General features: G+C 38.9%; 1 protein-coding gene across 5 annotated transcripts in view; it reads right to left on the reverse strand.

The window, feature by feature from the left end:
* The window catches only part of ARMC9 (armadillo repeat containing 9), a 74,124-nt gene that overhangs the window by 47,280 nt on the left and 3,243 nt on the right, over positions 1-23,601 (reverse strand). For 4 of the 5 annotated variants that reach the window (XR_010390480.1, XM_064516750.1, XM_026093478.2 and 1 more), the window contains exons 5-10: positions 22,058-22,213; positions 19,625-19,717; positions 18,402-18,426; positions 11,578-11,735; positions 9,384-9,482; positions 912-947 (exon numbers count right to left, since the gene is read on the reverse strand). Coding sequence is in view for 4 of the 5 variants with exons in the window: in XM_064516750.1 (XP_064372820.1) it covers positions 912-947; positions 9,384-9,482; positions 11,578-11,735; positions 18,402-18,426; positions 19,625-19,717; positions 22,058-22,213 (567 nt within the window). In the remaining variant the exon portion in view is untranslated. The remainder of the gene's footprint in view (positions 1-911; positions 948-9,383; positions 9,483-11,577; positions 11,736-18,401; positions 18,427-19,624; positions 19,718-22,057; positions 22,214-23,601) is intronic. The other variant, XM_064516749.1, reaches the window with a different exon arrangement.

The raw sequence follows: 23,601 nt of genomic DNA on the forward strand, positions 1-23,601 counted from the left end.
CACTATATGAGTACAAGGTGAGGAATACATTTGAAAACAAGTACCATTTTTCTTTAAGTGTGAAATACTGTTTTACCCAAAGAAAAGGGGAAAATATATAAACATGGATTTTTAAGAATACTTACTGACATTTTTTTAGAAGAGGTGTCAATCACTTTTATGATTTGATTACATCCTGGGTTACTCAAAAGTAGACTCATTTCCTTTCTTTACAAAGAATGCACTGACTATGGGCAAAATTAGATACTTATGGTGTACTTGTAATACTGCCAGAATACAAAGTTCCATCTGGATTACAGAAGGCACAGGCAGTACGTAGAACGCTGTTTTGCTTTTTCAGTTTTCAGTGAAAGAGGTTCCATTTTAATTGTATGAAACAGTGTGATAACCTGAACTACGGAGAGAAAGTTTCGCTTTACAGGTTAAAATTAGGAACACAAATACTTAAAATTATAAGATATACCACTGAGAAGAGCACAACTCAGTTTGTTTTATTATCTTAAGTAACAATACTTCTCTGCTTACTCAAAGGTGTTGTGGGATCAGTTAAGTGTTGGCACACTTCAAAGACATCATATACTATACACGCTGACATTCACAGGGAGGAAACAATTGCTTTCTGCACATTATAAAGAAGCTGTGTTTCATGTAAAAGTTGTGGCAAAGCTGCTCTTTTGTTGACATGCTTTGTTATATGTATTATGAAGCCATAAGTTTACTCAGAGTTTATATGTTCTCCATGCAGAAATTCCAAACCTTGTACATTTTTGGCTCTTTATAAGCCATACAATTAATGTCATGACAAGTTAAAATACAAGGAAAATTGTTAGACATCATGAAAGGAAGAGAAATATGGATTTTGACAGGCTGCAGCAGGCAATGTGAAAGGATATAAAGATATAGACACTTACATATTCGTCATCACAAGGGCTCATAGAGTAATATCCCTTTATGGGCAAACAGGCACACATTAAAATAAAGAAGATCAAAAAAACAAGTTAACAGAAATAAATCACAGAGAAATGCACAGTTCTAAAAAACAAAGTAAAATTAGCTAAAGATTAACAGACTACTAGCTTTGAAAAGAAAAGTATAAGCACCTTCTTCTCCCATTCCATGTACTTATATGTTTTAGGACTGAAATCAGGGGGTATTTCTAGGGACTCATTTACATTACAAGCTCTCCTTATAATACCTGGCAAACATACCTAGTCCGCACATTTTCCAGTATAACTGGCAGTTAGAATAGCTGCATACCAAGCACGGACACATTTATGGAGATGGATGAATTGTGTTGTTGACTACACAAGCAGCTAAAAAGAAAGATACCAATGAACATGATACTGATCAGAAGACCTCAGCTTCTGAGAAACTACCTCTAAGTGTTCTCCATACTTGCTTTGCTTGGAGTTTCTCACCAGCCCACAACAAAACTGAGAAAAACAGTTTGAGGTGTTTCAACAATGTTAGCAATTCCTCGTTCCAGAATGCTCCAAGGCTAAACAGAGGCAAGGTCTCTGCAAGGAAGCCTAAGATTTAGTTACCCATGAAGTGGACCTAAAATAAAAACTGGGGATAATCCCTGCTTTGAGTAGTTTAGTACAAATATGCTGTGAACGCTTTACTGAGACTAAAATATTTAACTGATTTAACTTACAACAGGTTGATATCAGTCTTAACTCCAAATAAAAAGTATACAGTGCAACACAATGAAATATAACCAACATTAATTATTCTGCTTCTAGTTTTTCTGTGGCAAAAGTGCCAATACTTACTTTAGAGGACATATTTCTGCATATGAATAAGCACTAAACAAACACTATATTTAGCAGGATCCTTTTTAAGAGACATATACAGCTTTATGTTGCTCTCCCCCTAGAAGGTACAAGAACCTTGCTACTCTTCATTGTGAGTAGGAAATCATGTTCACTGTATTCTTTAGCAAAATTTAAAATCCTGATATTATTCTCTGTATTACTGTCACACCCCAGATTCTCTGCTGCGGATGAGTATTCAGCTCTCCCAGTGCTATGCACATACAGACAGTCCCTGACTAAGACAGTTTAAATTTAAATTTAAGACAGAAGACAACATGGATAGAGACCAGTATGTGAGCAAAAGAAATCAGGAGATAACCTTTAGCATGATGGGAGGAAGTTTTAACACACTCATGACCTGAACCAGTGAAAATGTCTGTAGGCATCAAGACAAAGATGACATTAAAGGAAGAAGCTGAGGACAGAGCAGGGTAACTTTGTGGAGACTGCTACAAATGACAACATCTTACCTTTACAGATCAGGATTTTATGCAAACACAGTAGATGCCCAGTTCACCGCACGTGGTAGTTATATGTGGAAAGGGCATCACATACTGTGTCAGCAGAAAAAAAGAACTTTTCTTTGTTTACATGAGAAAACAGACTCGTTTCTTCTGTATCATATATGAGAGGTCACGTACAAGAATCATCCCATAGGCGGGGAGGGAGAAGACATTTATTTCATTCCAAGAAAGGCTTAGTTAGGGTAGATGCTGTTTGCTGTAATGTGCATTTTGTTTTGAAATGAAAGAGGGTGCTTCCACCTAACGCTTGGTGACTCCTCTCTGAATGGCTAATAATAACAATAATAAAGACTTCTGTTACCATGTCTCCTAGGTTTCATGTAGACACCTGGTGCAGAAAATATTTTTACAAATAAGAAACAGAATGCTTGCCACCAACTCTTACAGCTTGATGGCATGCTCGTATTTGAAATAAAAAGCATGTTTGAGGAAAAAATTGCAATCAGACCACAAGAAAGAAAGAGGTCATGCTAGTCCTCACAGCTATCCCAGCAAATTCAAAGAATTGCATTTGAAAATCTTGTTTACAAACAGTTTGTAAGTGTCAGCCTAACTTTAGAGAAGAGCTGGTGTCCAACAAAAGAATTAAAAAAAAATTTTCTCCCCTCAAAGCTTCATAAGAGCTGTGCCAAAAGAGACCTAAAACTTGCTAGGAAGATAAATACAACTAAGTGGATTACAGGTAAACCTAATCAGATTGCAAGAAAACAACAAATAGCCATGAAAACACAACAGGGGCTCATTCTATTCCATGACACAGGAAAAATATATGCGATCAACTACATAGCTTTCTAGTCACAGAAAGATTCCCCGGTGGTTAAGACACAACTCAACTATTGATGGAACCTGCACTTCTAAAGAAGTACTTCCAGTAATGTACTTCTACCTTTAGTCAGAAGTTTATGGAAACTCAAGAATTTTTCTCCCATTTTAAACATCCCTTTCACTAGATGATGAACAGATTTCTGTCATCATGTGTTTCAAGATTAATGTATTTTAAAATGGGCATTTCACAAAAATCACAATAACTGATGAATAACTGTCACAAAATCTCTGTATAGTATAGGACAATTAAAAAAAAAAAGTAATGCATTAAACTGATCTTTTTTTTGTTTAGAGTGACTGTAACAGGGTGTTTTGTCAGGTAATTTAAGATAACGTAGAAGCTGAATTTCCTTCTTGGATCTTACTCTGACAAAGAACAGACTTTGATTTTACCTTGTTTAACTAATATGTGGTAAAAATCCTAATGAAGACAACAGTTAGAGCTTTAACATATGTTACCTGGCCAGAGTAGTTCTCTCCCAGTTCCTCTGAGTGTCTTCTGACTGGAAAATCTTCTGATTTTCCTGATTTCATATTAATGGGAGGGAGAATATTTGTATTCTCAAACTGTACTTGAACCAGACAGAAAATAATCTTTGGCCTAGAATCAGTGTTAGCAGACTAAATTCTAATAAGAGCTGATCGTGAAAAGACTTGATCATAAGAGACAATGTACTCTTTTAAGAATACTCCTATTGAAAGACTTTCCCATTCTTAGTGGTTTTCAAAACTCAGCTAGACAAAGCCATGGCTGATCTGATTTAGAAAGCCCTGCTCTCTGACTAACCCTGTCTCTGACTGACGCCTTGCATGCCAACTATCAATACAAGAACAAATTTTTACATCTGAACTACCACACATTAGTGCAAGTGTTTACCATTAGAGACTAACAGTCTCAAGGACAGAAGACTTCTGCAAGGCACAGAGCTGAAGCAGCACAGCCAATTTTGCTCAGCTAAAAGCCATAAACTCAGTCTTGTGATGTTTTGAGTACTAATCCAAGAAATTCCAGGAAGGTGTGCAGTCCAACTTGAATCAGAAAATCTATTCGCGGGTATAAGACTGATCCCACACTTAAGAGCTACAGTGGACAAGGAGTGAATGCACAATGCTTTGGAGGACCAAATGCCAGCTGATAAAAGAGCCAGAATCCTCTTGGCTTCATGATGCAAGTTAAACAGACAGCTGTGAGCATCAAAAGCCTATGACCCATGCTTCCTACCCACCAAACAGATCACTACTAGGAGAAAAAAAAAGAAAGAAAGAAAGAAAGAAAAGTAAGACCTCATATAAGCCATCTTGACAGTATTAAAGACATAAGGGACCATATTAGAGAGCTACATTTAAAAATATTCTTTTTAACCTTTGAACATTAGGAAGACAAGAATCAGATTAAATCCTCCTATTAATGTTTCCTTCAACTTGTTAGAACTGGTACTTTGACCTCCTATTCTTACATCCAAACCTCTGACAATTCTCTAAGGTTTCTTAACTCCCAATTCAGGCCACACATGTCAAATGACATGATCAAAGATGGGGATAACATTCAATTGCAACCACGACAAAAGCCTTCTGGTAAGGCAGGGCCTTAGAGAAGCCCAAGGAGTATCTCCCAGTTGTAACACAGCACTGTGACCTCTTCCCCATCTGGATGTACCAGATGCATCCTGTTAATGGCTTATGGATCAGGCTCACAAGCCAACCCAGGAGGTCACGGGGCAGGCAAGAGGCATAAACTTGTTCTGCAAAAGAATGAGATCCAAGCCAGCTTACAGGAGAACACAAGGCAACCGTCAACACTAGAAGCTCTGTGCTTGCTAAGTAAGATTTTGCAGGTACGATTACAGTGGGAAAGTCTCCTGGTTAAGGGACATCACTGCTGAAGTCTTAAAGCTAGTTCGGTAAGAAAGTCTAGTTCTGGGGTTTGTCCTCCTGACAGGAATTTCTTCCAATATGAAAGGACAGGCCTTCAACCACAGAGGACAAACCAGGAAGTAGACGTTTGTACAATAACAGCACACCTTAATATGTGATACATGCTACCCTTATTCTAATTTCAAAACCTGAGACCTCAAGGCTTTGTATTACACAATACTACTTTCCTGACATTGAAAAAAAAAAAAATGGGTACAAACTACAATGCACTGGGAACAAAATCAAGTTTGCAGACAAATAATGCTACCAAGGATATAATCCAAGGCAGTCTTTAATTTTCTTGCGCAATATTTCATTTTGGCTATAGCACTGGTAGAGTCCTCCTTCCTAGTATATCCTTAAACTACTAGCCTAGTGTAACTGATTTGACAAAACACACTGTAGAGCCCTGGTCTGGATCTCAGAGCATGATGCCACAACTTGTTAGCAAAGGAATGTCAGCTGTGCACCAAGTTGCAGATCTGTAACTTTGCCATAACTACAAAATGCCTCTTTGCATTAGAAAGGCATGATAGTTTCTTTTTCTTCTAAACGTAGTTCCTAAGTATACCTACACGTGATACCTCAAGGACAAAAATTAAAAAAAAAATAAATAAAAAAGCATCATCTCCTAACTGCCCTTGGTATCTTCATTACACAGTGAAGGACGTGGGCACATACACATTACTTCCAGCAGCACTGACAGCTTTAGCAATTTCTGCTCTCACAACCTGCTACCAAACTTGGATCCTTCCCTGAGTTATGCCAGTGCAGCTGACTGCGAACTTAAGCATCCCTTCCTTCCCAACTATGTAAGTTAGCTGCTACTCAAAGAAATGTGTGTCTAGTCATCCCCAAGGTAAAAGTGATGAAGATTTATGGCTGCTTACAAGTTCAACAAGAAAGGAATTTCCTAGCTAATGATTTTCTTTTCTGCTAATCTATTTAGAGACATTGATCAGTCAAAACTAGTTTATTTAGAGGTCCATCTGGTCCTGACACCAGTGATGTTGCTAAGACAGGATCAAATCCTGAATACTCAAAGCACAGGTAAGCTAGAAAGGTTTAATCAATTTTTCTGGCAAAATGAAAGTAAAGTCAAATCATATTTAATGCCTGCAAAAAGTCTTTAGGAAGGGACTATAGAATTGCTTTTCCAAACTCTCACTTATGCTGCCTACACAGTGACCTAATGGCGAGGATGAGCAAAGGAGCTGCCCCTCTGCTGTTCTGTCCCCTCCACTGTCACACACCTGACCGTCCCTTGCAGTAGCAGGAGTTTTGTCAAATGGAGTAGCCAGAAAGACCATACTGCAGTATCTCTAACCAGTTTAAATAGTGAAGGGACCTTCCAACACAAACCCAGCACAGACGCTGCAAACTCATGCTACTCCGTAGCCTGGTCACAATGCCTCCAGCTTTATTCCAAAACTTCTGTGAAAACCTGAAACCACTTAAGGACAGAATAATAACATCTAAGTGTATAACAATGAGGTATCAGGAAATTCTTAAAGGAACAGTAATGGGATGCTTTAGCAGCCTGGTGGCAAGCTGTGTGAATTTGGCTTTTAGTCAGTCTCTTCTGACTTCCTGAATCAACAGAGCTGGGGAGTGGTGAGAAGTATTTTGGGATGATGATGATGATGATGGTGGAGTCTTGTTTTTCTTCTTAGAAGAGCAGCTATATATTTTGTTCTTATTATATTTATGTTCCTATATGTTTGCTGTTCACGTATCCAAAATAATCACGAGAAGCACAACTCTTTAAATGGGAAACAATCAAGAAAATATTCTCAATCAGCAGAACAAAAGGATAAGATCAGGAAACCTTTCCATGATGCAGTTAAGGTCTACAGTGAAGACTGTGATTAGCCCTGTCCCCAAAACTTGGCTAATGCCTCAGACACCCTAAGTGTGTGGGTCTGCTTATATAAACAACACTAGATTGCAACCACAGTAACTACTATAACCTCACTGTCAAGAAGTGAGGAGTGACTTAAACTTGTCAAGGAACCCTTGAAATAAATAGACTGCTATAGTTGTCCTGGTCTTTCATTAGAATAACCCTGTTGGCACAGCTACTGCATCAAAGGATACGGGTGGGAGAGCCATAAACTCACACAGATACAATTATGTTAGTAAAGCCCAGTATAAAAATATATATGACTGTGCCAGAAGAAAATAGCTTTACTGAGTTTAACGTAGCTAATTTGAGCCAGAAGGGAGGCAAAAATTCACTTGCAGGAGGGCAAGAAAACCACCACCAACAAATCCTCTTTCTCTGACTGATCTATACAGTGGAGGACTTTGCTAAAGTGGCCATACTGGCATAACCAGTGTGGCAAAGGCCCTTTCAGAGCACACACACCTTTAGACATGCCTTTGGAGAAGTAGGAGTAAATAGACATGAGGCATAGGCCTGACAGTCGTTTCACAGGAAAGCATCTTTTAGTAGAAGGGAACAGAGGCAGTAGGGCAAGAAGAAATTCTGAGTGGTCATGTAACCTGTCCTTCTGGAGGACCAGCCAAGCATCAGTCAATCCTGACAGAGGACCAGCCAAGCATCAGTCATTCCTGACACAATGACGTGTCTACCCAGTTCTTAAAAAAAACTTCCAATGACGGAGATTCTTGCTCAAATACTGTGTTTATACACTGCTTCTTAGTCAACTCTTCATGATCACTTATGGATCTTAAAACTTCTCAAAGTCCTCTTCCATGGAAAATCAAAGAGGTGCCTATACTTAAAAGCTAAACTGTACAAAAACAGGTATCTATGCAAAAATAGCATACGTGATTGGGGCACAGAAAGATATCTACAAACTAGCAATAATGGGCGGATGAGGAATATTTATCTCTGAAAATATTCACACACAGCAAAAATAAAGGGAACATTTTTATAATCTCTTCATCTTTCTGTAAAGGATTTTCAAAGGGAACAAAATGTACCCATAGTGTCATTGTTATTAAAAACTTTGGCTAGAACAAGGAGCAAGAGTCATTCTTTTTTTCTGCTTTTCCTTTGACAATTCACAAGCTATCTTACTACACAGTAAGTATAGATAAATGTCTCATGGCAAAAGTAATAATTGTAAATCATGACTTTGGCTTGTCTTTCTAAAGCAGTGGCACAATTTTTTAATACTGAAGTATTTGAATACAATTTTTCATGTTAATACTTATTTGAAAACCATTAAACTAGAAAAAAATTCAACAAACTAAGTATTACAAAAGGTTGTGCCACTGAACGATGCTTATGCTAGACCATACAATAATTTAAATTTCACGCCCCCTGGGTACAGCTTCATAGTCACTAGAAACTATCCTAAGCTGCTTCTGCTGCTGAAGAAAGGAAGTCCCATCTCCATGCTGGCAGAAGAGATGGGAGCAGAGCAGAAATAAGAACAAGTAGCTAGGAATAAGCAGAAAGGCAAAACTGCTTCTTTCAGCAGCAGAGCCAGCTTATAAAGTGTCTGTGAAACTACTACTTCAGCTACAGAAAGGCCAACTTTGAACTGTCACTCACACTTTCAAAATTCCACTAAACAGAAATTTTTGTTCCCAAGTGGCCCTAAATGAGGCAGAGAGAGAAGATATGGGAAGATGTATTAGGGTTTCACTGCAACCATCAGAAAAGGAGCAAGAGGTAAGTGCAGTAGGAGGAAAGACCCCTAGGCATCCTGGGCTGCCTATCAGTAAGATCAAGGGTCCTTACCTACAGAGTTAAGCCCATAATGTAAACCAAGGGCGTGGTTTAGGTATATCCTCTCAATGCTAATCTAACAACTAGCTCTTACAGAGAAGTCCTTCTCCCTCTTCCTTTTACAATCTGTCTTTGTGGCCCTGTTTTCTCCCTTGCACTGATGCCCCTCCTTTAGCTGGCTAAACCAATTCATCCCAGGGTAATAAAAGCATCACTGGCAGCAGAAAGAAACAGAGCATGTGTCCAGAGTTGAGCAAAAATATCCCTTTTTAGTTACACTAAATTGGCTTAGATGTGCCATCAAACCACATCAAGACATTAGCCTGTGTTTTTGTAACATTCATTTAGCATTTAAGAGATACACAATTCACTCTGTTATCATAACAATAAAGTTAATCATACATATGCAGCTATGACTGTGTAACTGTCGCATTCACCAGCATATGAGATCAACAGTCTTCTGTATTGTCATATTCTTATGCAAGCCTGGACATACTAAGTTTTGTCTTTTACAATCTCACATCCCTCATTGAGCACATAGCTTAACTGGGACTGTCTTTTCAGATAGCTACGACAAAAAGAGCAAATATTAATACTTACAGTTCCAGGCCTTGTGAAGTCAATACTGTGTGCTACACTTTGTCTCATCTGATTGCTAAACAAGCGAACACAAACACTTTGAAGATATTCTGGTGTGATCTAAAAATTAGGAAACATACCAAGAGAACAGGATTATGTAAGACTTGCACTTTATATCAGTCAAATGTTTGTATACTAGGTTTTTTTTTCTTTTTAAGGGCTAGAAATCACAGACCTCAGACTCGTTGATGGAAGTACAAGGTGTATACTGCAAACTACAGTTTTGTTCAGAAATTAACAAAACTCAACTCTTTTCATCTGGGAATAGTTAGGCTATTTACAAGACTTACTCTAAACACCTCCTCTCAGAAAGTCTAGAAGACAGACTGAATTTGTCACACAAATGTTTCCATACACATTTTCCTCATGTAGAAAGGTAAATTCTCCAGCAGTAAGTATGAAGTGGTTTTACACTTTAGACATAGGCAAGAGTACGCTGAAGTGTTGTCTATCTAAAGAGCAGAGCTTAGATCACTCAATTGTACAGAAAAGAGAATAAACATGAGTTATACACGTTATACAGTACAGGACTGTGTTTCAATGCAAAACATCTCAGCATTTTTAGTTTTTTTGTTTTGGAAATCTACATCACAGTAGAGTTGCCTAATTCCAGAACAGTCATCAGCTTCCCCAAAACAGAGGTCAGAAGACAGGTTATAGAAATGTTCAGTCCTCAGCACCTCTTGCTGAATTTAAAGATTCTCAGATCTGGACACCCCAACCCTGCCAACTAAAAGTCTTTTCAGAAGCCAAGAAGCTTACTCGTCCATCTCCAAGAAGCCCATAACATGGCATCTTAAACTCTAGCAGCAGCAGAGGAGCTCTTGAGATCTCCATCAGCAACCACATAGTGTAAAGTAAGTATACAGGGGAGAGGGGAAAGGGAAATGGGAACACTTCCGATATTCGCTGACCTACAGTGAGACACCAAACCCCTTCAAATTCAGAATATTGTAATTTCAACATGATTTTATTCAGTGCCCAATTCCACTTTGGATTCAGAAGTGACAGAAACCAAGATTCATAAAGAAAGAGCACCATCAGCTGGACACATCTGGGAAGGATCAAATGACTGTCCAGTATAAGGCTTATAGAGGAAATCAAACAAGCATCTGCAACAAAAGATAACCTGTGCCTAATTCCTCCACCACAGAACTGCTTTGGAGAGCATTGAAGTATGAAATGGGAGGCAGCATGTGAATGACTAGGTGTTTCTTATTTATAGTTTTTAAAGTTCATCTAAGCAGATACCTTTCCTAATCTGCTGTAAAGCAGCAACCACCTACAGCCAAATTCTACCATGCAATAGTGATGTGCACAGCCAGTGATCCCAAGACTCAAGTAACAAACCACAAGATCTTCATGTTGATGACAGAGGAAGAAGGCGCGTACTGACACGTCAGCAGGCAGCACAGGAACTCCATGGTCATTTTCCCTGCCAACAATTCACAGCTCCCTTAATAGCTTCTAGAGGCCACTAACTCTGCCATAAGAATCATCTTCATGTTATACTAAAGTTACAGGAGAGAGGCATGCTAGCAGAGGGCACAAAAGAGGAAGTGAAAAATAATCTATGTATAAAAATTACCCATAAAAAAGCCATGCCTCTTCCAGTCACATGTATGTATGGCCCTTTTCATACAGAGAACAACTGATTTGCTCCCACTCTAGTTCTTCCCTTTACCAATTAAATTAACAGTAATAAATTCAGCTTAGCAGACCAGAGAGCACAGCTTTTCCTCACCAAAATTTTGGATGAGCAGAGAAGATTGCTTCCACCACAGTGCACTTTACAACAGATCTGGGAGGATTTTTAAATATGCAACCCCCACCGGATGGGCTGGATCACAGTCAGTAATCCTAGAAATGCCCTCTAATCACTGCTGATGCCAAAGCTCAGAAGGAGGATATCACAAGACAAGTGACGCTGGCTTCTGCAAGATTCCTGAGCTGGTAAAATTCAACCCAATACCTTTATCCTAGCACACAGAGACAAGGGAAGACTCTCTCAGCCCAAGCACTGTGTTTCATCAGTAAAGAGATACAGTACTTACAAAAATGCTCATAACTATAAAACTTAAATCACATTTTAGTGCCATTCTCTCTCCATTTTCTGGGGTAAAAAAAGCAAGTCCACATCTGAGTTGCCTCTTACCATCTTGCCATTGACTGTGGCCTCCAAGGAATCCACGAGCTCTGCAGTGACCCCAATGAGATTATGGTAGTCTGCTTGCATTTTGTTAAACCGTTTCAGGTAGGTCATGGTCCTGCGCTCAGACTCCACTAACTGTTGATGAAGCTGTTGTAACATTTCTGTCAAAAGATTAATAAAAAGGAAATAACTTCATCTTCTCAACTGAAAGGGCAAAAAAACCCAGAAACAGTTTTATTGCTTTGATGGGACAACAGGTTCATCTGCTGCTATGGAATTATTTTTATCCAAAGGGTGGATTTTCACTGCAAGGATACTTCCAGGCTATCAGCATGATTTCATTTCATCACAGCAGCTACAGGTATTTATCTTGCCTTAATTGTCCACAGAAATTGCCATCACAATTCCTTCAGTTACAAATTTCAGCCAAACAACTACTAGACCATTAACATCACTGAATACACCTGTGTAAAGGATACTGTTTAAAACAGTAGAGTCAGGGTCTGTTAACATAAGCAGTTCCACGCTATCAGAGATGAAACTGGGGCGTAAGGGTGGAATCAGAAGAACGTATGACGACGGTTAACTGATCTTGCTACCTGGAGATGAGATTCATGCACTATCATCTTCAGCATTCATTAAAATAACAGCAGATAAAAATATTTTAACACAGAGCAACTAGAAAGCTAAAGCTGTCACTTCAAACATAAAAACAGTTCCCAGAGATTCATGCCGGTGCTTGGAAGGCTAGGTGTTTTCTCCAGTTAATTTATAAAAACATTCCTCTGATATCTAAGTTGCACAGTGCTTTCTTTATTTTAAAGGAAATACTAAATCTTGTATCTTAAATAAAATGGTACAATCCATAGAAAAAAATACATTTATCAAGTTTGTCACCTGCTATTAAAATATTCACTGAATTCTTCAAAGTTGCAAGGAATCTGCTACATCATCTGACCACAGATGCCCATAATTTTACTACAATTTTTTTCAGGTGATCCCATCACTTACTGGTTGATGGTGAGCTGTATTAATTACTTTTACCACCTATTTTAATTGCTGAAGAAAATTCCAACTTTTCTTTTATTCTTGTCTAAATTAAGAAAAAAACTTGTACATTTTGTTCCTTAAGCTTCAGTTACTTCAGAGATGAGAGAAGCAAAATAAACAACACTACTTTAAGCATTGAAATCTGTATCTTCCACTCCTGTCTCAGAACTAGAAAATTAACATGTTATACATGGAAGACAGGAATGCAATTTGAAGCTGTGTGTCACAGCGGATACATTCATGACCAGACAAAACTATGAAGAGAGGCATAATAATTCTATAATTACTGCTCATGTTTATATATTTTGCTGGAATAATGTTTTCAAATAGTTTGATAGGAAGCCAGTTTTGCTCCAGTGTTGTGAAAATGACATCTTACCTATCTGCAAACAGACTGAATATTTACCATAGACTTTTCTGTTTAAAAACGTGCAGAAATCAACTCGACTCTGGAATTTCAGACTGAAGTAGGATTTTCCCCACAAATTTCAGAATTTTCCCACAAATTTCAGAAAAATCCAGACACTGACTACAGTCATACTAATATGACACAGTTTAGATTTAAATAGATACAGAAGGGAGAAAAGCAAAGCAGGCAAGTAGCTAAGATGCGAAACTGGAAACCGGAAGAACTAGTTCCTGTTCCTAGCTTTGAACAGACTTTGTCCACTATGTTTGAGGAAAGCATTATGCACTTTCATCATTCACTATCTCCTTCCTTAAAGATGTAGACAGTACCTTCCCGTACCATAGAAGTTCTGGGAGATGTAAGTGATGTAAGTAGAAATCCTTTGGGATCTTCATTTGGAGAATCCTACAGCCATGCAAAGTTTCAGTACACAGTTACACTGTGTATTTAAAAAGAGCTCAGCACGTACCACTGATCTGATTGACTACTAAGCTGAACATCTTGCAGCTATGATAGATAAGCTCTGGAGAATTCAGGTATAGCTATTCAAAACATAACTGCCCCTAGCTAACCATCTGCTCCCCTGCTCTCTGAACCAAGGCACAAAACTCTGCGCTGTCCCGCACCGGAATGGTAATCTTCAGCAGAGGGAAAAATGGAGAGTGGAAGTGGTGTAATAAGCACCATGGCTCATCCGGCAGAGCCTTCACATACAGGTAGTGATGTACTAGTTATGCACAAATATCTGCCAAATAACTGTCCGGAAAGTTATTTTCTGACAAACTGCTTCATAAAGTAATAAACCTATGGACATAAATGACATAAAAGTGCCGGAATAATACTATTCAAATAGAACTGCCAATAAAACTTTCATTATAAATGAAAAAGATAGAAGTCCTTAGATAGCTCTCTGAATTCTGATGTTGGAAATTGCTTTAAAAACCTGTTACATCTTATGGATTTTTTAGAGTTTCTGGAATAGGCTGCTTTTATCTCATTCAAATGAAAAGCAATATATGGCAGAACAGCTTATATTTAATTTCAGAAACTTTAGCTAAATGTTCTTTTAGATAAAAAAGTGCATTTATAAACTTTGGCTATAAACTTCAGCTCTATAAATTGACAGTTTTAAAATAAAGCACAGATTGCAGAGAAGGTACATTCTCTTACTTCTACTTGGTATTCTTTCAAAATTTATGTATAAAAATAACCCAGACAATTATTTTACCCTCACAGCCTCCTCCTCTTTAAGGATGGCCTCCTTCTGAGAATCCTGCATTAATCACAGCACCGGGCACCTGCAGGTGCTTGGACTGACACTTAGTATCAAACCACAGTCAAGCCATTCTAATGATTTTTTTCTTAAGCTTTCTAGGAGGAAGCCAAAAACTCTGAGGGAAATAACAGCAGAGGCTGTGCCAAGCCACAGGTTGTGTTCAAACCCACCAAAATACACTGGAAAAAAAGACCACTGAAAAAGCTCCCAGTGACACATTAAGCAAACTTGCTGAGAGAACCAAACATCTCAGCTGTTAATACCATTTCTTCTGTAATCAAGTTTCATCAACTTAAAAAAAAAAAAAAAAAAGAATCAAGAGAATTAAGGTAGCTTCCAAAGACAACCCAAATTATTTTTCCTTGATAATCATCATTCAGCTTTGATTTTATTCTGATTCCACAAGCGCCACCGCAAAACAGCTACCACAGCTTTAACATGACGTAGCTCCGCAGCATGAATATTATTTTAAGCTAACAAAGATTCCAAGAACACCCATTGCACAAAACAATTCTCCCCTCAGCACTTTACTCCCTTTGTCTGGATGAACAAATTGGAATACATTTTATTCCATTATGGTACAAAACATTCATTCAATTCAGAAATTTCTAGTGGCTATATCCAGAGTGTGACTTTCACTCAGAGGAAAGTTTGAAGCATCAGAGTTATGAAACATAAACCTACTCATCAGTTGCTTGCTTTTCATAGCCTAGTGGGGAAAAATTTCCAGTTCCCCCTTGCAGTTACAGTCAGCAGGAAGAACGACCTACCCAAAACTCGATACAGCTCATGAATGTTAGTCTCAGCAATTAAGAATCAGGATCCAACTTATCCCTTGCCTGTTAAACCAAAGAATTATCAATTACGAGCACTGGTTGTTCTTCAGAAAAGGGAGCTAAAGGGAGGAATTATGAAGCGTTGACACAGCTTGCATTTTTACATCATCGTCTTTTCAAACATCAGTAATTTTACAGAAAAAGGAAAAATTTCAAAATAGAAGAGTTTCTCTTACTGAAAAGATAGGACAGTTTCGTCGTTGCCACTGTGACTGAGGTAAGTACAGACTGCTGCTGAAAGAGGTGGTCCCACACTGCCCTATTCCCCCTCTTACGTTCCTGCCTGATCCCCATAATCAACATCAGCATTTGGGTGGCCAGATGAGGGAGCTACCGCTCCAGGTAAAAATTAACGCTTGCTTGCTTAAAATGCTAAATCTTTGCAACCTGAGTCAGGATAGGGGAGAAGGAAAGGGAGTGGCTTTCAGAGGCAATTTGCATCTAAGTCACCTTGCAGCAGCGATCAAACTGCACCCCAACAGGATCCCTCTCTCTCTATCCCAGTCACAGCTCCCAACATGGACAAATGATTTCTACGGCCAATTTATAATATGGTAAGCCTATACAGAAGGAGAGAAGAAAAAAAAAAAAGGCACCAGGCCCATGACTTACCAGAATCACTATTCATATGCAGAGGGAAAGAAAGGACAATAAAGAGCAGAGGACTAACCTTCTGGTTTAGGAAGACAAAATACACAGTAAAGCTGGTGACACTGCCAAATGAAGATGCTGGCATGAGGCATCTCCTAAACCTCTGCATGCTTTTACCTTTTTTCTTGATTTGCTCTTATTCCCTCATGTATGTAATTATCTGTATTCATTTCCCAAGCCTTTTTAATGTCTTGACTCTAGTTCCCTTGTGGTGCCATGGAGTTACACATATGTACATATTTCCACAATAAGCTTTTCAAGTGAAAGATTCGTCTTTGCAGCAACTCACCCACATTCGAGCATACATCTAAGTTTGCACTCTCTGTGTCTCTTTAATCTCAGCGTACCCTCACATCCTTTGCTAGAAGCACAGATCCTGGCCTAGCTGAGTTCCTGTATGAGATGGAGGTGGATCTCTCAACAGGGGAACTGCAGGTCCCAAGAGCTGCTGTGAGACACCAGGGCTCCTTAGCTGCCACCCAATACTTCTCTCCTGGAAGAGACAGTAGCTCCCCTACCTCCTGCTTGCTCACCTCATTTCCATATTAATTACTGTCCATATTCTGAGCAGACATCTCTCCATGCTAATATCCACTCAGACTACAGCAAATCTCGACAGATAGGTAGGTCACACTCTACCTTCTCATATGCAACAGCCTGACACACTTCCTCCCACCCTCTCCTTCCCCCAAAAGTGGGAGAGCGGCTAAAAACTCATCCACGGATTTGTAATGAGGCAATGGAAGGAACAGGAGCTGAGCACCTTCCGAATACTTCATTCTCTCCACTCCTGTTTGCACACAGGATTCACAGAAGTCTGAACCTTTCCATGCAGCATGCCAGCCGTTTTGCAATTCTTCTTCTCTGTCCAGCCAAACTGAAGACATATGGCACAGCTGTAAGGTAAGCACAACTGCCACACAGATGGCTTTCAAAGTCATCAAAGTTGTGGGTTTTTTTTTTTTTTGCCAGGGGGAGGGGGGTAATTGATGAAGAGCCAGATACTGCAGCAGGTTAATCAGGAAAGGTAAACACACTAAACCCTCTAGAACATCCTCAAGAGCATACGCACCATCCTACCCAAACTTAAAGTGCTTCAGTATGTCAGACTAACGACTGGCAACGATTTACAAATGGCTGTTCTCAGGATTTTTTGCCATACTGCTCTTCGTTCATGTGTTACCTATTAATTTTGTTTGCATTTCTCCTTCAATGATAAAGCAAACATTCTCCAACAGTGAGTACGTACTATGAATCTCATGTGAGCTGAGAAGCACACTGCAAAGCTGAGCTCTCAGATCCAATACTCCTTCATGTGAGACAGGCCTCAAATAACCTTTAAGAAAAATCCAGACTGATTTAAACTCCAAGACACATAACAGTTTAAACTCCAAGACACATAACAGATCTACAAATGAAGGCTTACCCACACGAGTTCAATACCATGACAATCTCTACTTGTACAGAGCTCAGAACTTGCTCAAATAAAAAATAATTAGGCCCCAAATAATTCAGGCTCAGTCATGTAGTTATTTCTTCTTAATCACAGTATGGAATTATTCCCTTCAGAAAAGTTCATTACAAGGGAAAGAGAGTAACTTTTGGAAAATAAAGATCTACAAAGATAACACTATTATTCAGTGAAAGTCTAATGCAACACAGAGCACAAAATAACAAAGCAAATGCCTGCAACTCACACTGGGACATGAACCTCTTTTTCTTTTTAATTCAATCTGCAAATAATAAATCCTCAAGGTAAAACTACGGACTAAACCAAACTCAACAGGAAAAGTCATTTTAGGACTCCAAGCTGGCCTCATATAAATCCCTACCAATAAACTGAACATGGAAAGTCAAATAAAAAATGAATGTAAGGGAGGTAGGAACCTAAGTTCTACTTGTTGAACTGATTTTTAAAAGGCACAAACTTCAAGTGCCATCAGCATCTAATGAGATTTAGTGCTCAAATTATCTTTTTTTTTTTTTTTAAATGAACTTAAGTCACTTAGACACCTCAGTGCTTGTGAACAGCTTACCTAAAAACACAACACACCAGAAAATCATCCTTAAATTAGCGCATTCTTATTCAGGTAATACCAACATGTACAATTTTAGGAGTTTAAATCAGATGAGTGAAGAGGCAAAAAAAAAATCCGAAAAATCAGTTTTCTCTAAAAAGATCCAATAGTCTTCAGAATAACTGACTGAGATTTCAAATCAGGAAGATGCAGATAGGTGTAAGCAGATACTGGAAAGGAATCTGAGGAATGTGTTTTAATCCTAACTAAAAATGGAGAGTTGGTATGCACTTTGTACAGGGTTCTCCACTTGTTTTTACCACAATTTTATTTCAGGACAGAACAGGCTTAAAATACAAACCCTGCTACCAGGCCCCCTGCCATTTCTAGTTATGTGCCTGTGCTCAGCCCTACTGACCTCAAGCAGTTCAGCAATAACTATCACCAGGACAGGGAACTTGCTTTCAAAGGACTTTTCGCCATGCTTCTCTAGCTTCCCTGTCATCCTAGGCCTACCTTCCCCTCAACTATAGCCCCCAATAACATATTGATCCTAGGGAACATCCTTACCACATCTCAACACTCACCTTTGTTGCACTGTCCATTCTCCTTCTGTTGTATAAGGGTAGGAGCAATTCAGGAAAATGTGTCCTTTCAGTGTTTGTGCCATATTACACAGACCAAGAAACTCAACCAATTGGGAAACCCAACCAAGCCAAATATCCCTATTGTCCTAGAAAGCAGTCACTGCCTGATGCTTCATAGAAACACAAAAATACATAAATAAAAATCTCATAAGGCATCTAGCCAAGTGCAGGATGTTGTACGAAGACATGAGACTTTTTCTGACCTCTGAAGACACTAGACTCAGTCTTGGTCCTGATATATAAAATATGGTCACTAAACTAACTAAACTATTAACACCAAAATCAAAAGTCAAACTGCTGACTTTACATAAAATCAACAAAAGAACATGCAAATGGTTTAGGGCACTTTATACCAAAGAAATTTTGAGCACTCAGTCAGGATCCAGTCCATGACTCCATAAAGAGGAATAAGAAGAGAGAAAATTTTCTTCAACTCTTCTATGCCACATTTCCACACCAAGAGGCCATAACACAGGAGTAAAAGCAGTCACTTTTGATCACTGACCCCCACCCTGGCAAATGAGCAGGAATGGAGCAGAAAAATAACATTTCCAGCTCAACACCATAAAGAAAAGAAAAAAAGAGAAAGAAAAGGAAAAGAAAAAAAAGACTCAAAGACTCCAGTTTAGTCTTCCCTTCCTTGCCCTTAACTGTACTGACCAAAAATGGAGAAGGCAATCTTGTCATACAGCTAGGTACTCCACCATTAGGCTGATGACACAGCATAAACAATATTATTAGAAGAAAATAAAGTCTGAAGCACAACCCTTAGTAAAATAATAACTTCTGGGACCCTTGAAAGTCCTGGAAAAAATCCGGCTAGCCCCTGAAATGGCTAAATGAAAAGACTAACAGCTTTACAAGTGCTAAGAAGGAAGTCACGTCCGGATGGTGCCTTCGGGCATCCTGTACTTTATACATGGAAGTAAAGAATGGTTATATGATAAATATGCAGGTTCCTACGCATCCATACACTGATACAACTTGCTCAAGTAGCTTTTCTGAATGTGGACTGTAAACAACATTTCCTAACCCTAAAAAACACCAAGCAGTAATGTTACTGCAATTGTGCAATAAATCTTAGCAGCACACACTTCCAGTAAGTTATAGTGCCCCTTTACAATAATTCTAATGATCTTTAAAGTGTTTTCTCAAAAGGATACAAATAAAGTGAGAAGCCTGGGTGTCTGGCTGGCTTTGAGAGTCAGAGACAGGAACTTTTCCAATCTTGTCCTTAAATCTGATGTCCAAGAATCCTTGAAAAGAAAAACAAAAGATGACAGCTCTGCACCAAATATGTACACTTATGTTGACCGTACTATTTGGATTGCAGCAACCTTCCCCGCTAGTAAACAAAGCGGCCAGCACTGTACTGAAAAGATTGTCCTTCACTATTACTGAAGTGAACGTATTTACTAACTACTCAGACACACACTGAAATTAGAAGTGAATTTAGTATTATTCCTAGACAGCACGAAATAAATCATTTTCCAGTCTTCAGTTTTCAAAAAGAAATCACTGTATTAATCTTTCACTCTTGATGAGATCTGGGACTTCTAGATTTTGTCAAAAACTATTGTAAAGGTCATGACATGACATCAGTGATCAGGGTACAACATTTCTAAAACGGATTTGGAGCAGAAAACAACTCATGTATGAAAAATGGACTAACGTATCAGCCAGTAACCGAAATCTTGTCTTCCCTCTGTCTGATACGAATTGTCTTGTAAGCATGAGGAAATAATCGTTATGGAAAAAAAAATTACATCTACGAATCGCTTTGATTACTCATTTCTTCCGTTTCAAACCTTCATTTAAACTGGTTTCTGCTTGATGAAAAGCTAGCCATCAGGTGAAAAAGCAGTATTTTTCAACAAGCAGCAGGAGCTTCTTAAATCCACTGCTGTATGTATGAGTATATACATGAATATACATATATATTATATACGTACGCATGCATGTTGCAAGCTGTTCTTGCAGCTCAAATTTGCCTGATTTTACCAAATTGGAGAGCATACAGGATTATACTTGTCACGTTTATCAATTCAGTATCAAGACAGTGGTGCATTACAGTACACTGCATATTACCAAAGGAACCATGATTCTTACAGAAAGGAGTGTATCTTATTTTTTCAAGATATATTAAACAAACAACCAAAAACTCCAGCTGTATAAAGCAGCAGACACCCAAGGAAAAAAATACTGCAAGAACACTGCTTAGTAGATTAGTGACTTATGCTGTTTTTTCCCAAACGTAAAATGATCTGTGCTTCAACACTAACAGGAATTTGAGTTGTACGGTTCCCATAAGAAAACATGAGTAACTGGACTGAGAGCTTGGACACTGAGTTACTATGAATAAACCTGAGGGTCTTGTCCGAGACAAGACATTGGGGAAAAAAAAGCTGCTAAGTGTAATTAATAAAAAGAGTATTCACGCCCTGTCTCTGAGATCAACCAGCACGCCTCATTATTTATAACTCGTCCCAAAGGAAAATGGCAGTATATGCCTTTTTTGGTGTTAACTGGAGCTCCTCATCAGCTGGTACATCTAAAGTCAACCCTAGGGTAAGTATCACTTAAGCTTTGATTTGATGTCAAAAAGCACTTGGCAGCAATGCAGGCTAAAGAGATCTCCCTCCCACCACAGTGACTGCCCACAGCTGCTTGGATGAGCCACGACAACACTCATGTGGTAGGACAGTGAAGCATATTAAGTATATAATCCTGCAAAATATTATATATATATATATTTACATATCTTTACAAACAAATTTGTGTGTGTGTGTGTGTGTGTGTGTACATGGAAGCTGTGTACACACACCTTCATATGCAGTAAAGCAGATCAGTTCCTCGATCCAATCCAAGTGCAGCTGCACAAACAGCTGTTTTCAGCAGGGCCAAGAAGTTAAGGTGCAGTTTTAAACTGCAGGAATAAGCTATCAGCAAGATGAATGGTGGCAGTACCCTCCCCACAAGAATCACCACTCATACTTTGGAATTTCAAATCACAGCTCCAGATACTGTCTCCACAATCACACATTCAGTCTCTGAGAACGCAGAAAACACCAATTTGTTATCTAAACTGAAACAGTTACATGCTCATTTTCGGGTACAGGATTATTTATAAATTTGAGTTTCTCTCTTCCACATGAAATGCAACTGCTTCAGTTTCTTATGCCTAATTATCATATTCTAAAATCAGTGATACATAAACACATAACAGCATATCTTGGGCAATAACCTTAAAGCAGTAGAAATATAAGTAAATGGACTTAAACTACTGTGTAGTGATTCCAAGAAGGACGTATATTTCAGGGTTGTGTTGAAAGGAAGGAGAGGCAGCAATTCTTATCTATGAACATAAAGACAGTACAGCATCTACAGCACAAGCCAATATAAAATATATTTAAGCCAGTACTCTGTTATTGATAGCACTCTCACAACCCTTCCCCAATAGAAAATATATTGTTTTATGATTGTACAGTTTCTGTTAAAAGAAACAATAAAGGCCATTACTAAACTAAACATAATGCAATATCTATCACCCAATGAGAAAAATCAGTCAAAAACACCTCTGCAAAATACATACTTACCTGGAAAAGTTCCTTAAATGAAGGATGTACCATGGGATTAGGAACAAAAGGCAAAGCGTAGAAGGGAAGAAACTCTGTTGTCTGGCTAAGTGCAGCTCCTTTTGTTTCTAGGTATGTTTTAAAGTGACAAATCCTTTCCTCAAGTTCAGCTTTGTCCTGGGAGATAAAGCAACACACTCATTTTGAAGACAACTACTCTGAATGCACAATAAGGCTGACCAATTAAAGTAGAGACCTAAATCCAACATCAATTTCAAGCCTGAAATCCAAGAATAATTGTTATCTAAGTAATGCAGTCAACCTAAGAAGCAACACCTATTCAACTACAAAGCATTACATCCTGATTCCACCACTCAGAATGAAATGCCTGTTGTTTCTGTTGTCCAGGTCCAGCAAAGGAAGAGACGGGTGATTGCTCCGGAGTGTAAATTATTCCTGCCCACTTCAGGGTAGATTGCTAAAGCAGAGTGTCATTTCCACACTCAAAGCAGAGAGGAAATACCCACTTGACTTTAGACATGCTTCATTCCAGTGAAAAGTGCAGAACTGTACAATCCACTCATACAGCATTGGGGGGGGGGGGGCGGGGGAGGAGAGGGAAATCACTGGATCAATAACCATATGCAGTATCAAAAGCTGGACTGAGGGTATTATTTTCTTGGACAACATTTCATTTCAAGACCTGCTTCACAGTAAGGCTTGTACTAAACCCAGAAGAGATACTATTAAAGTCATATGCTTTACAAAAAGCTGTTTTCACACAGGCCACTGATAAACCCTAGTACTAAAATCCTTCTGGTACATTTTTCATCTTATTACTACTAACCCTTGCAGACAACTCTCTGCTGTCTGTGGACTAATATAGAGAAGCTGAGTGAGTTTGGATGCGGAGGCTATATGATGCATTCACATGGTGTCAATCCAAGTCAGCAGCCCCGGTAAACATACTCCTACTCCACTCAGACCCCAGTCAGATGTACGCACAACACTCAGAACTGTGGGGGAACACAGTCAGGTTGGTACTGTGATAGCTCGAGTCCAGCATTGCCTTTGAGGAGCCTGCCGTAAATCCCCTTATATCAAGCACAAGCCCTGCTGGATCCTGCCTGGCTCAACACTGATCTCTCCCAAGCATCTCTGTGCCAGTTTAGCAGGACTCCAGGTGAGCTGGCACACAGAACAGACCAAAAGCACCTTAGTCAGAGGCTGGAAAACACACGCTGAAGGCATCCAAGCAGTTCTGTAAGCAGCTGACAGGAGTAAAGCAGGAGCCTGGCAGATCTGGCAGCTCCAGGCTACTTCAATGTCTCTTCATCATAAATGTATCACCTAAGATATCCCAGCCCTATGTAACGGAGATTTTGTTTTATGACCATTAGGAATGATACCTTCAAATATGGTACAGGGAGCTGGTCAAGATTCAACTTTCCCATTTTATCACAAATGTTTATCTCTCAACAAATGGCTTTGGCCCAAACTAAAAGCAAAAGAAGTGTTTTAAGAGTTTCCTACAGAATACAATTAAAGAGGTGAAAGTATCAGCA

This window comes from Dromaius novaehollandiae, chromosome 9 (assembly GCF_036370855.1).
Source record: "Dromaius novaehollandiae isolate bDroNov1 chromosome 9, bDroNov1.hap1, whole genome shotgun sequence".
Taxonomy (NCBI): Eukaryota; Metazoa; Chordata; class Aves; order Casuariiformes; family Dromaiidae; genus Dromaius; species Dromaius novaehollandiae.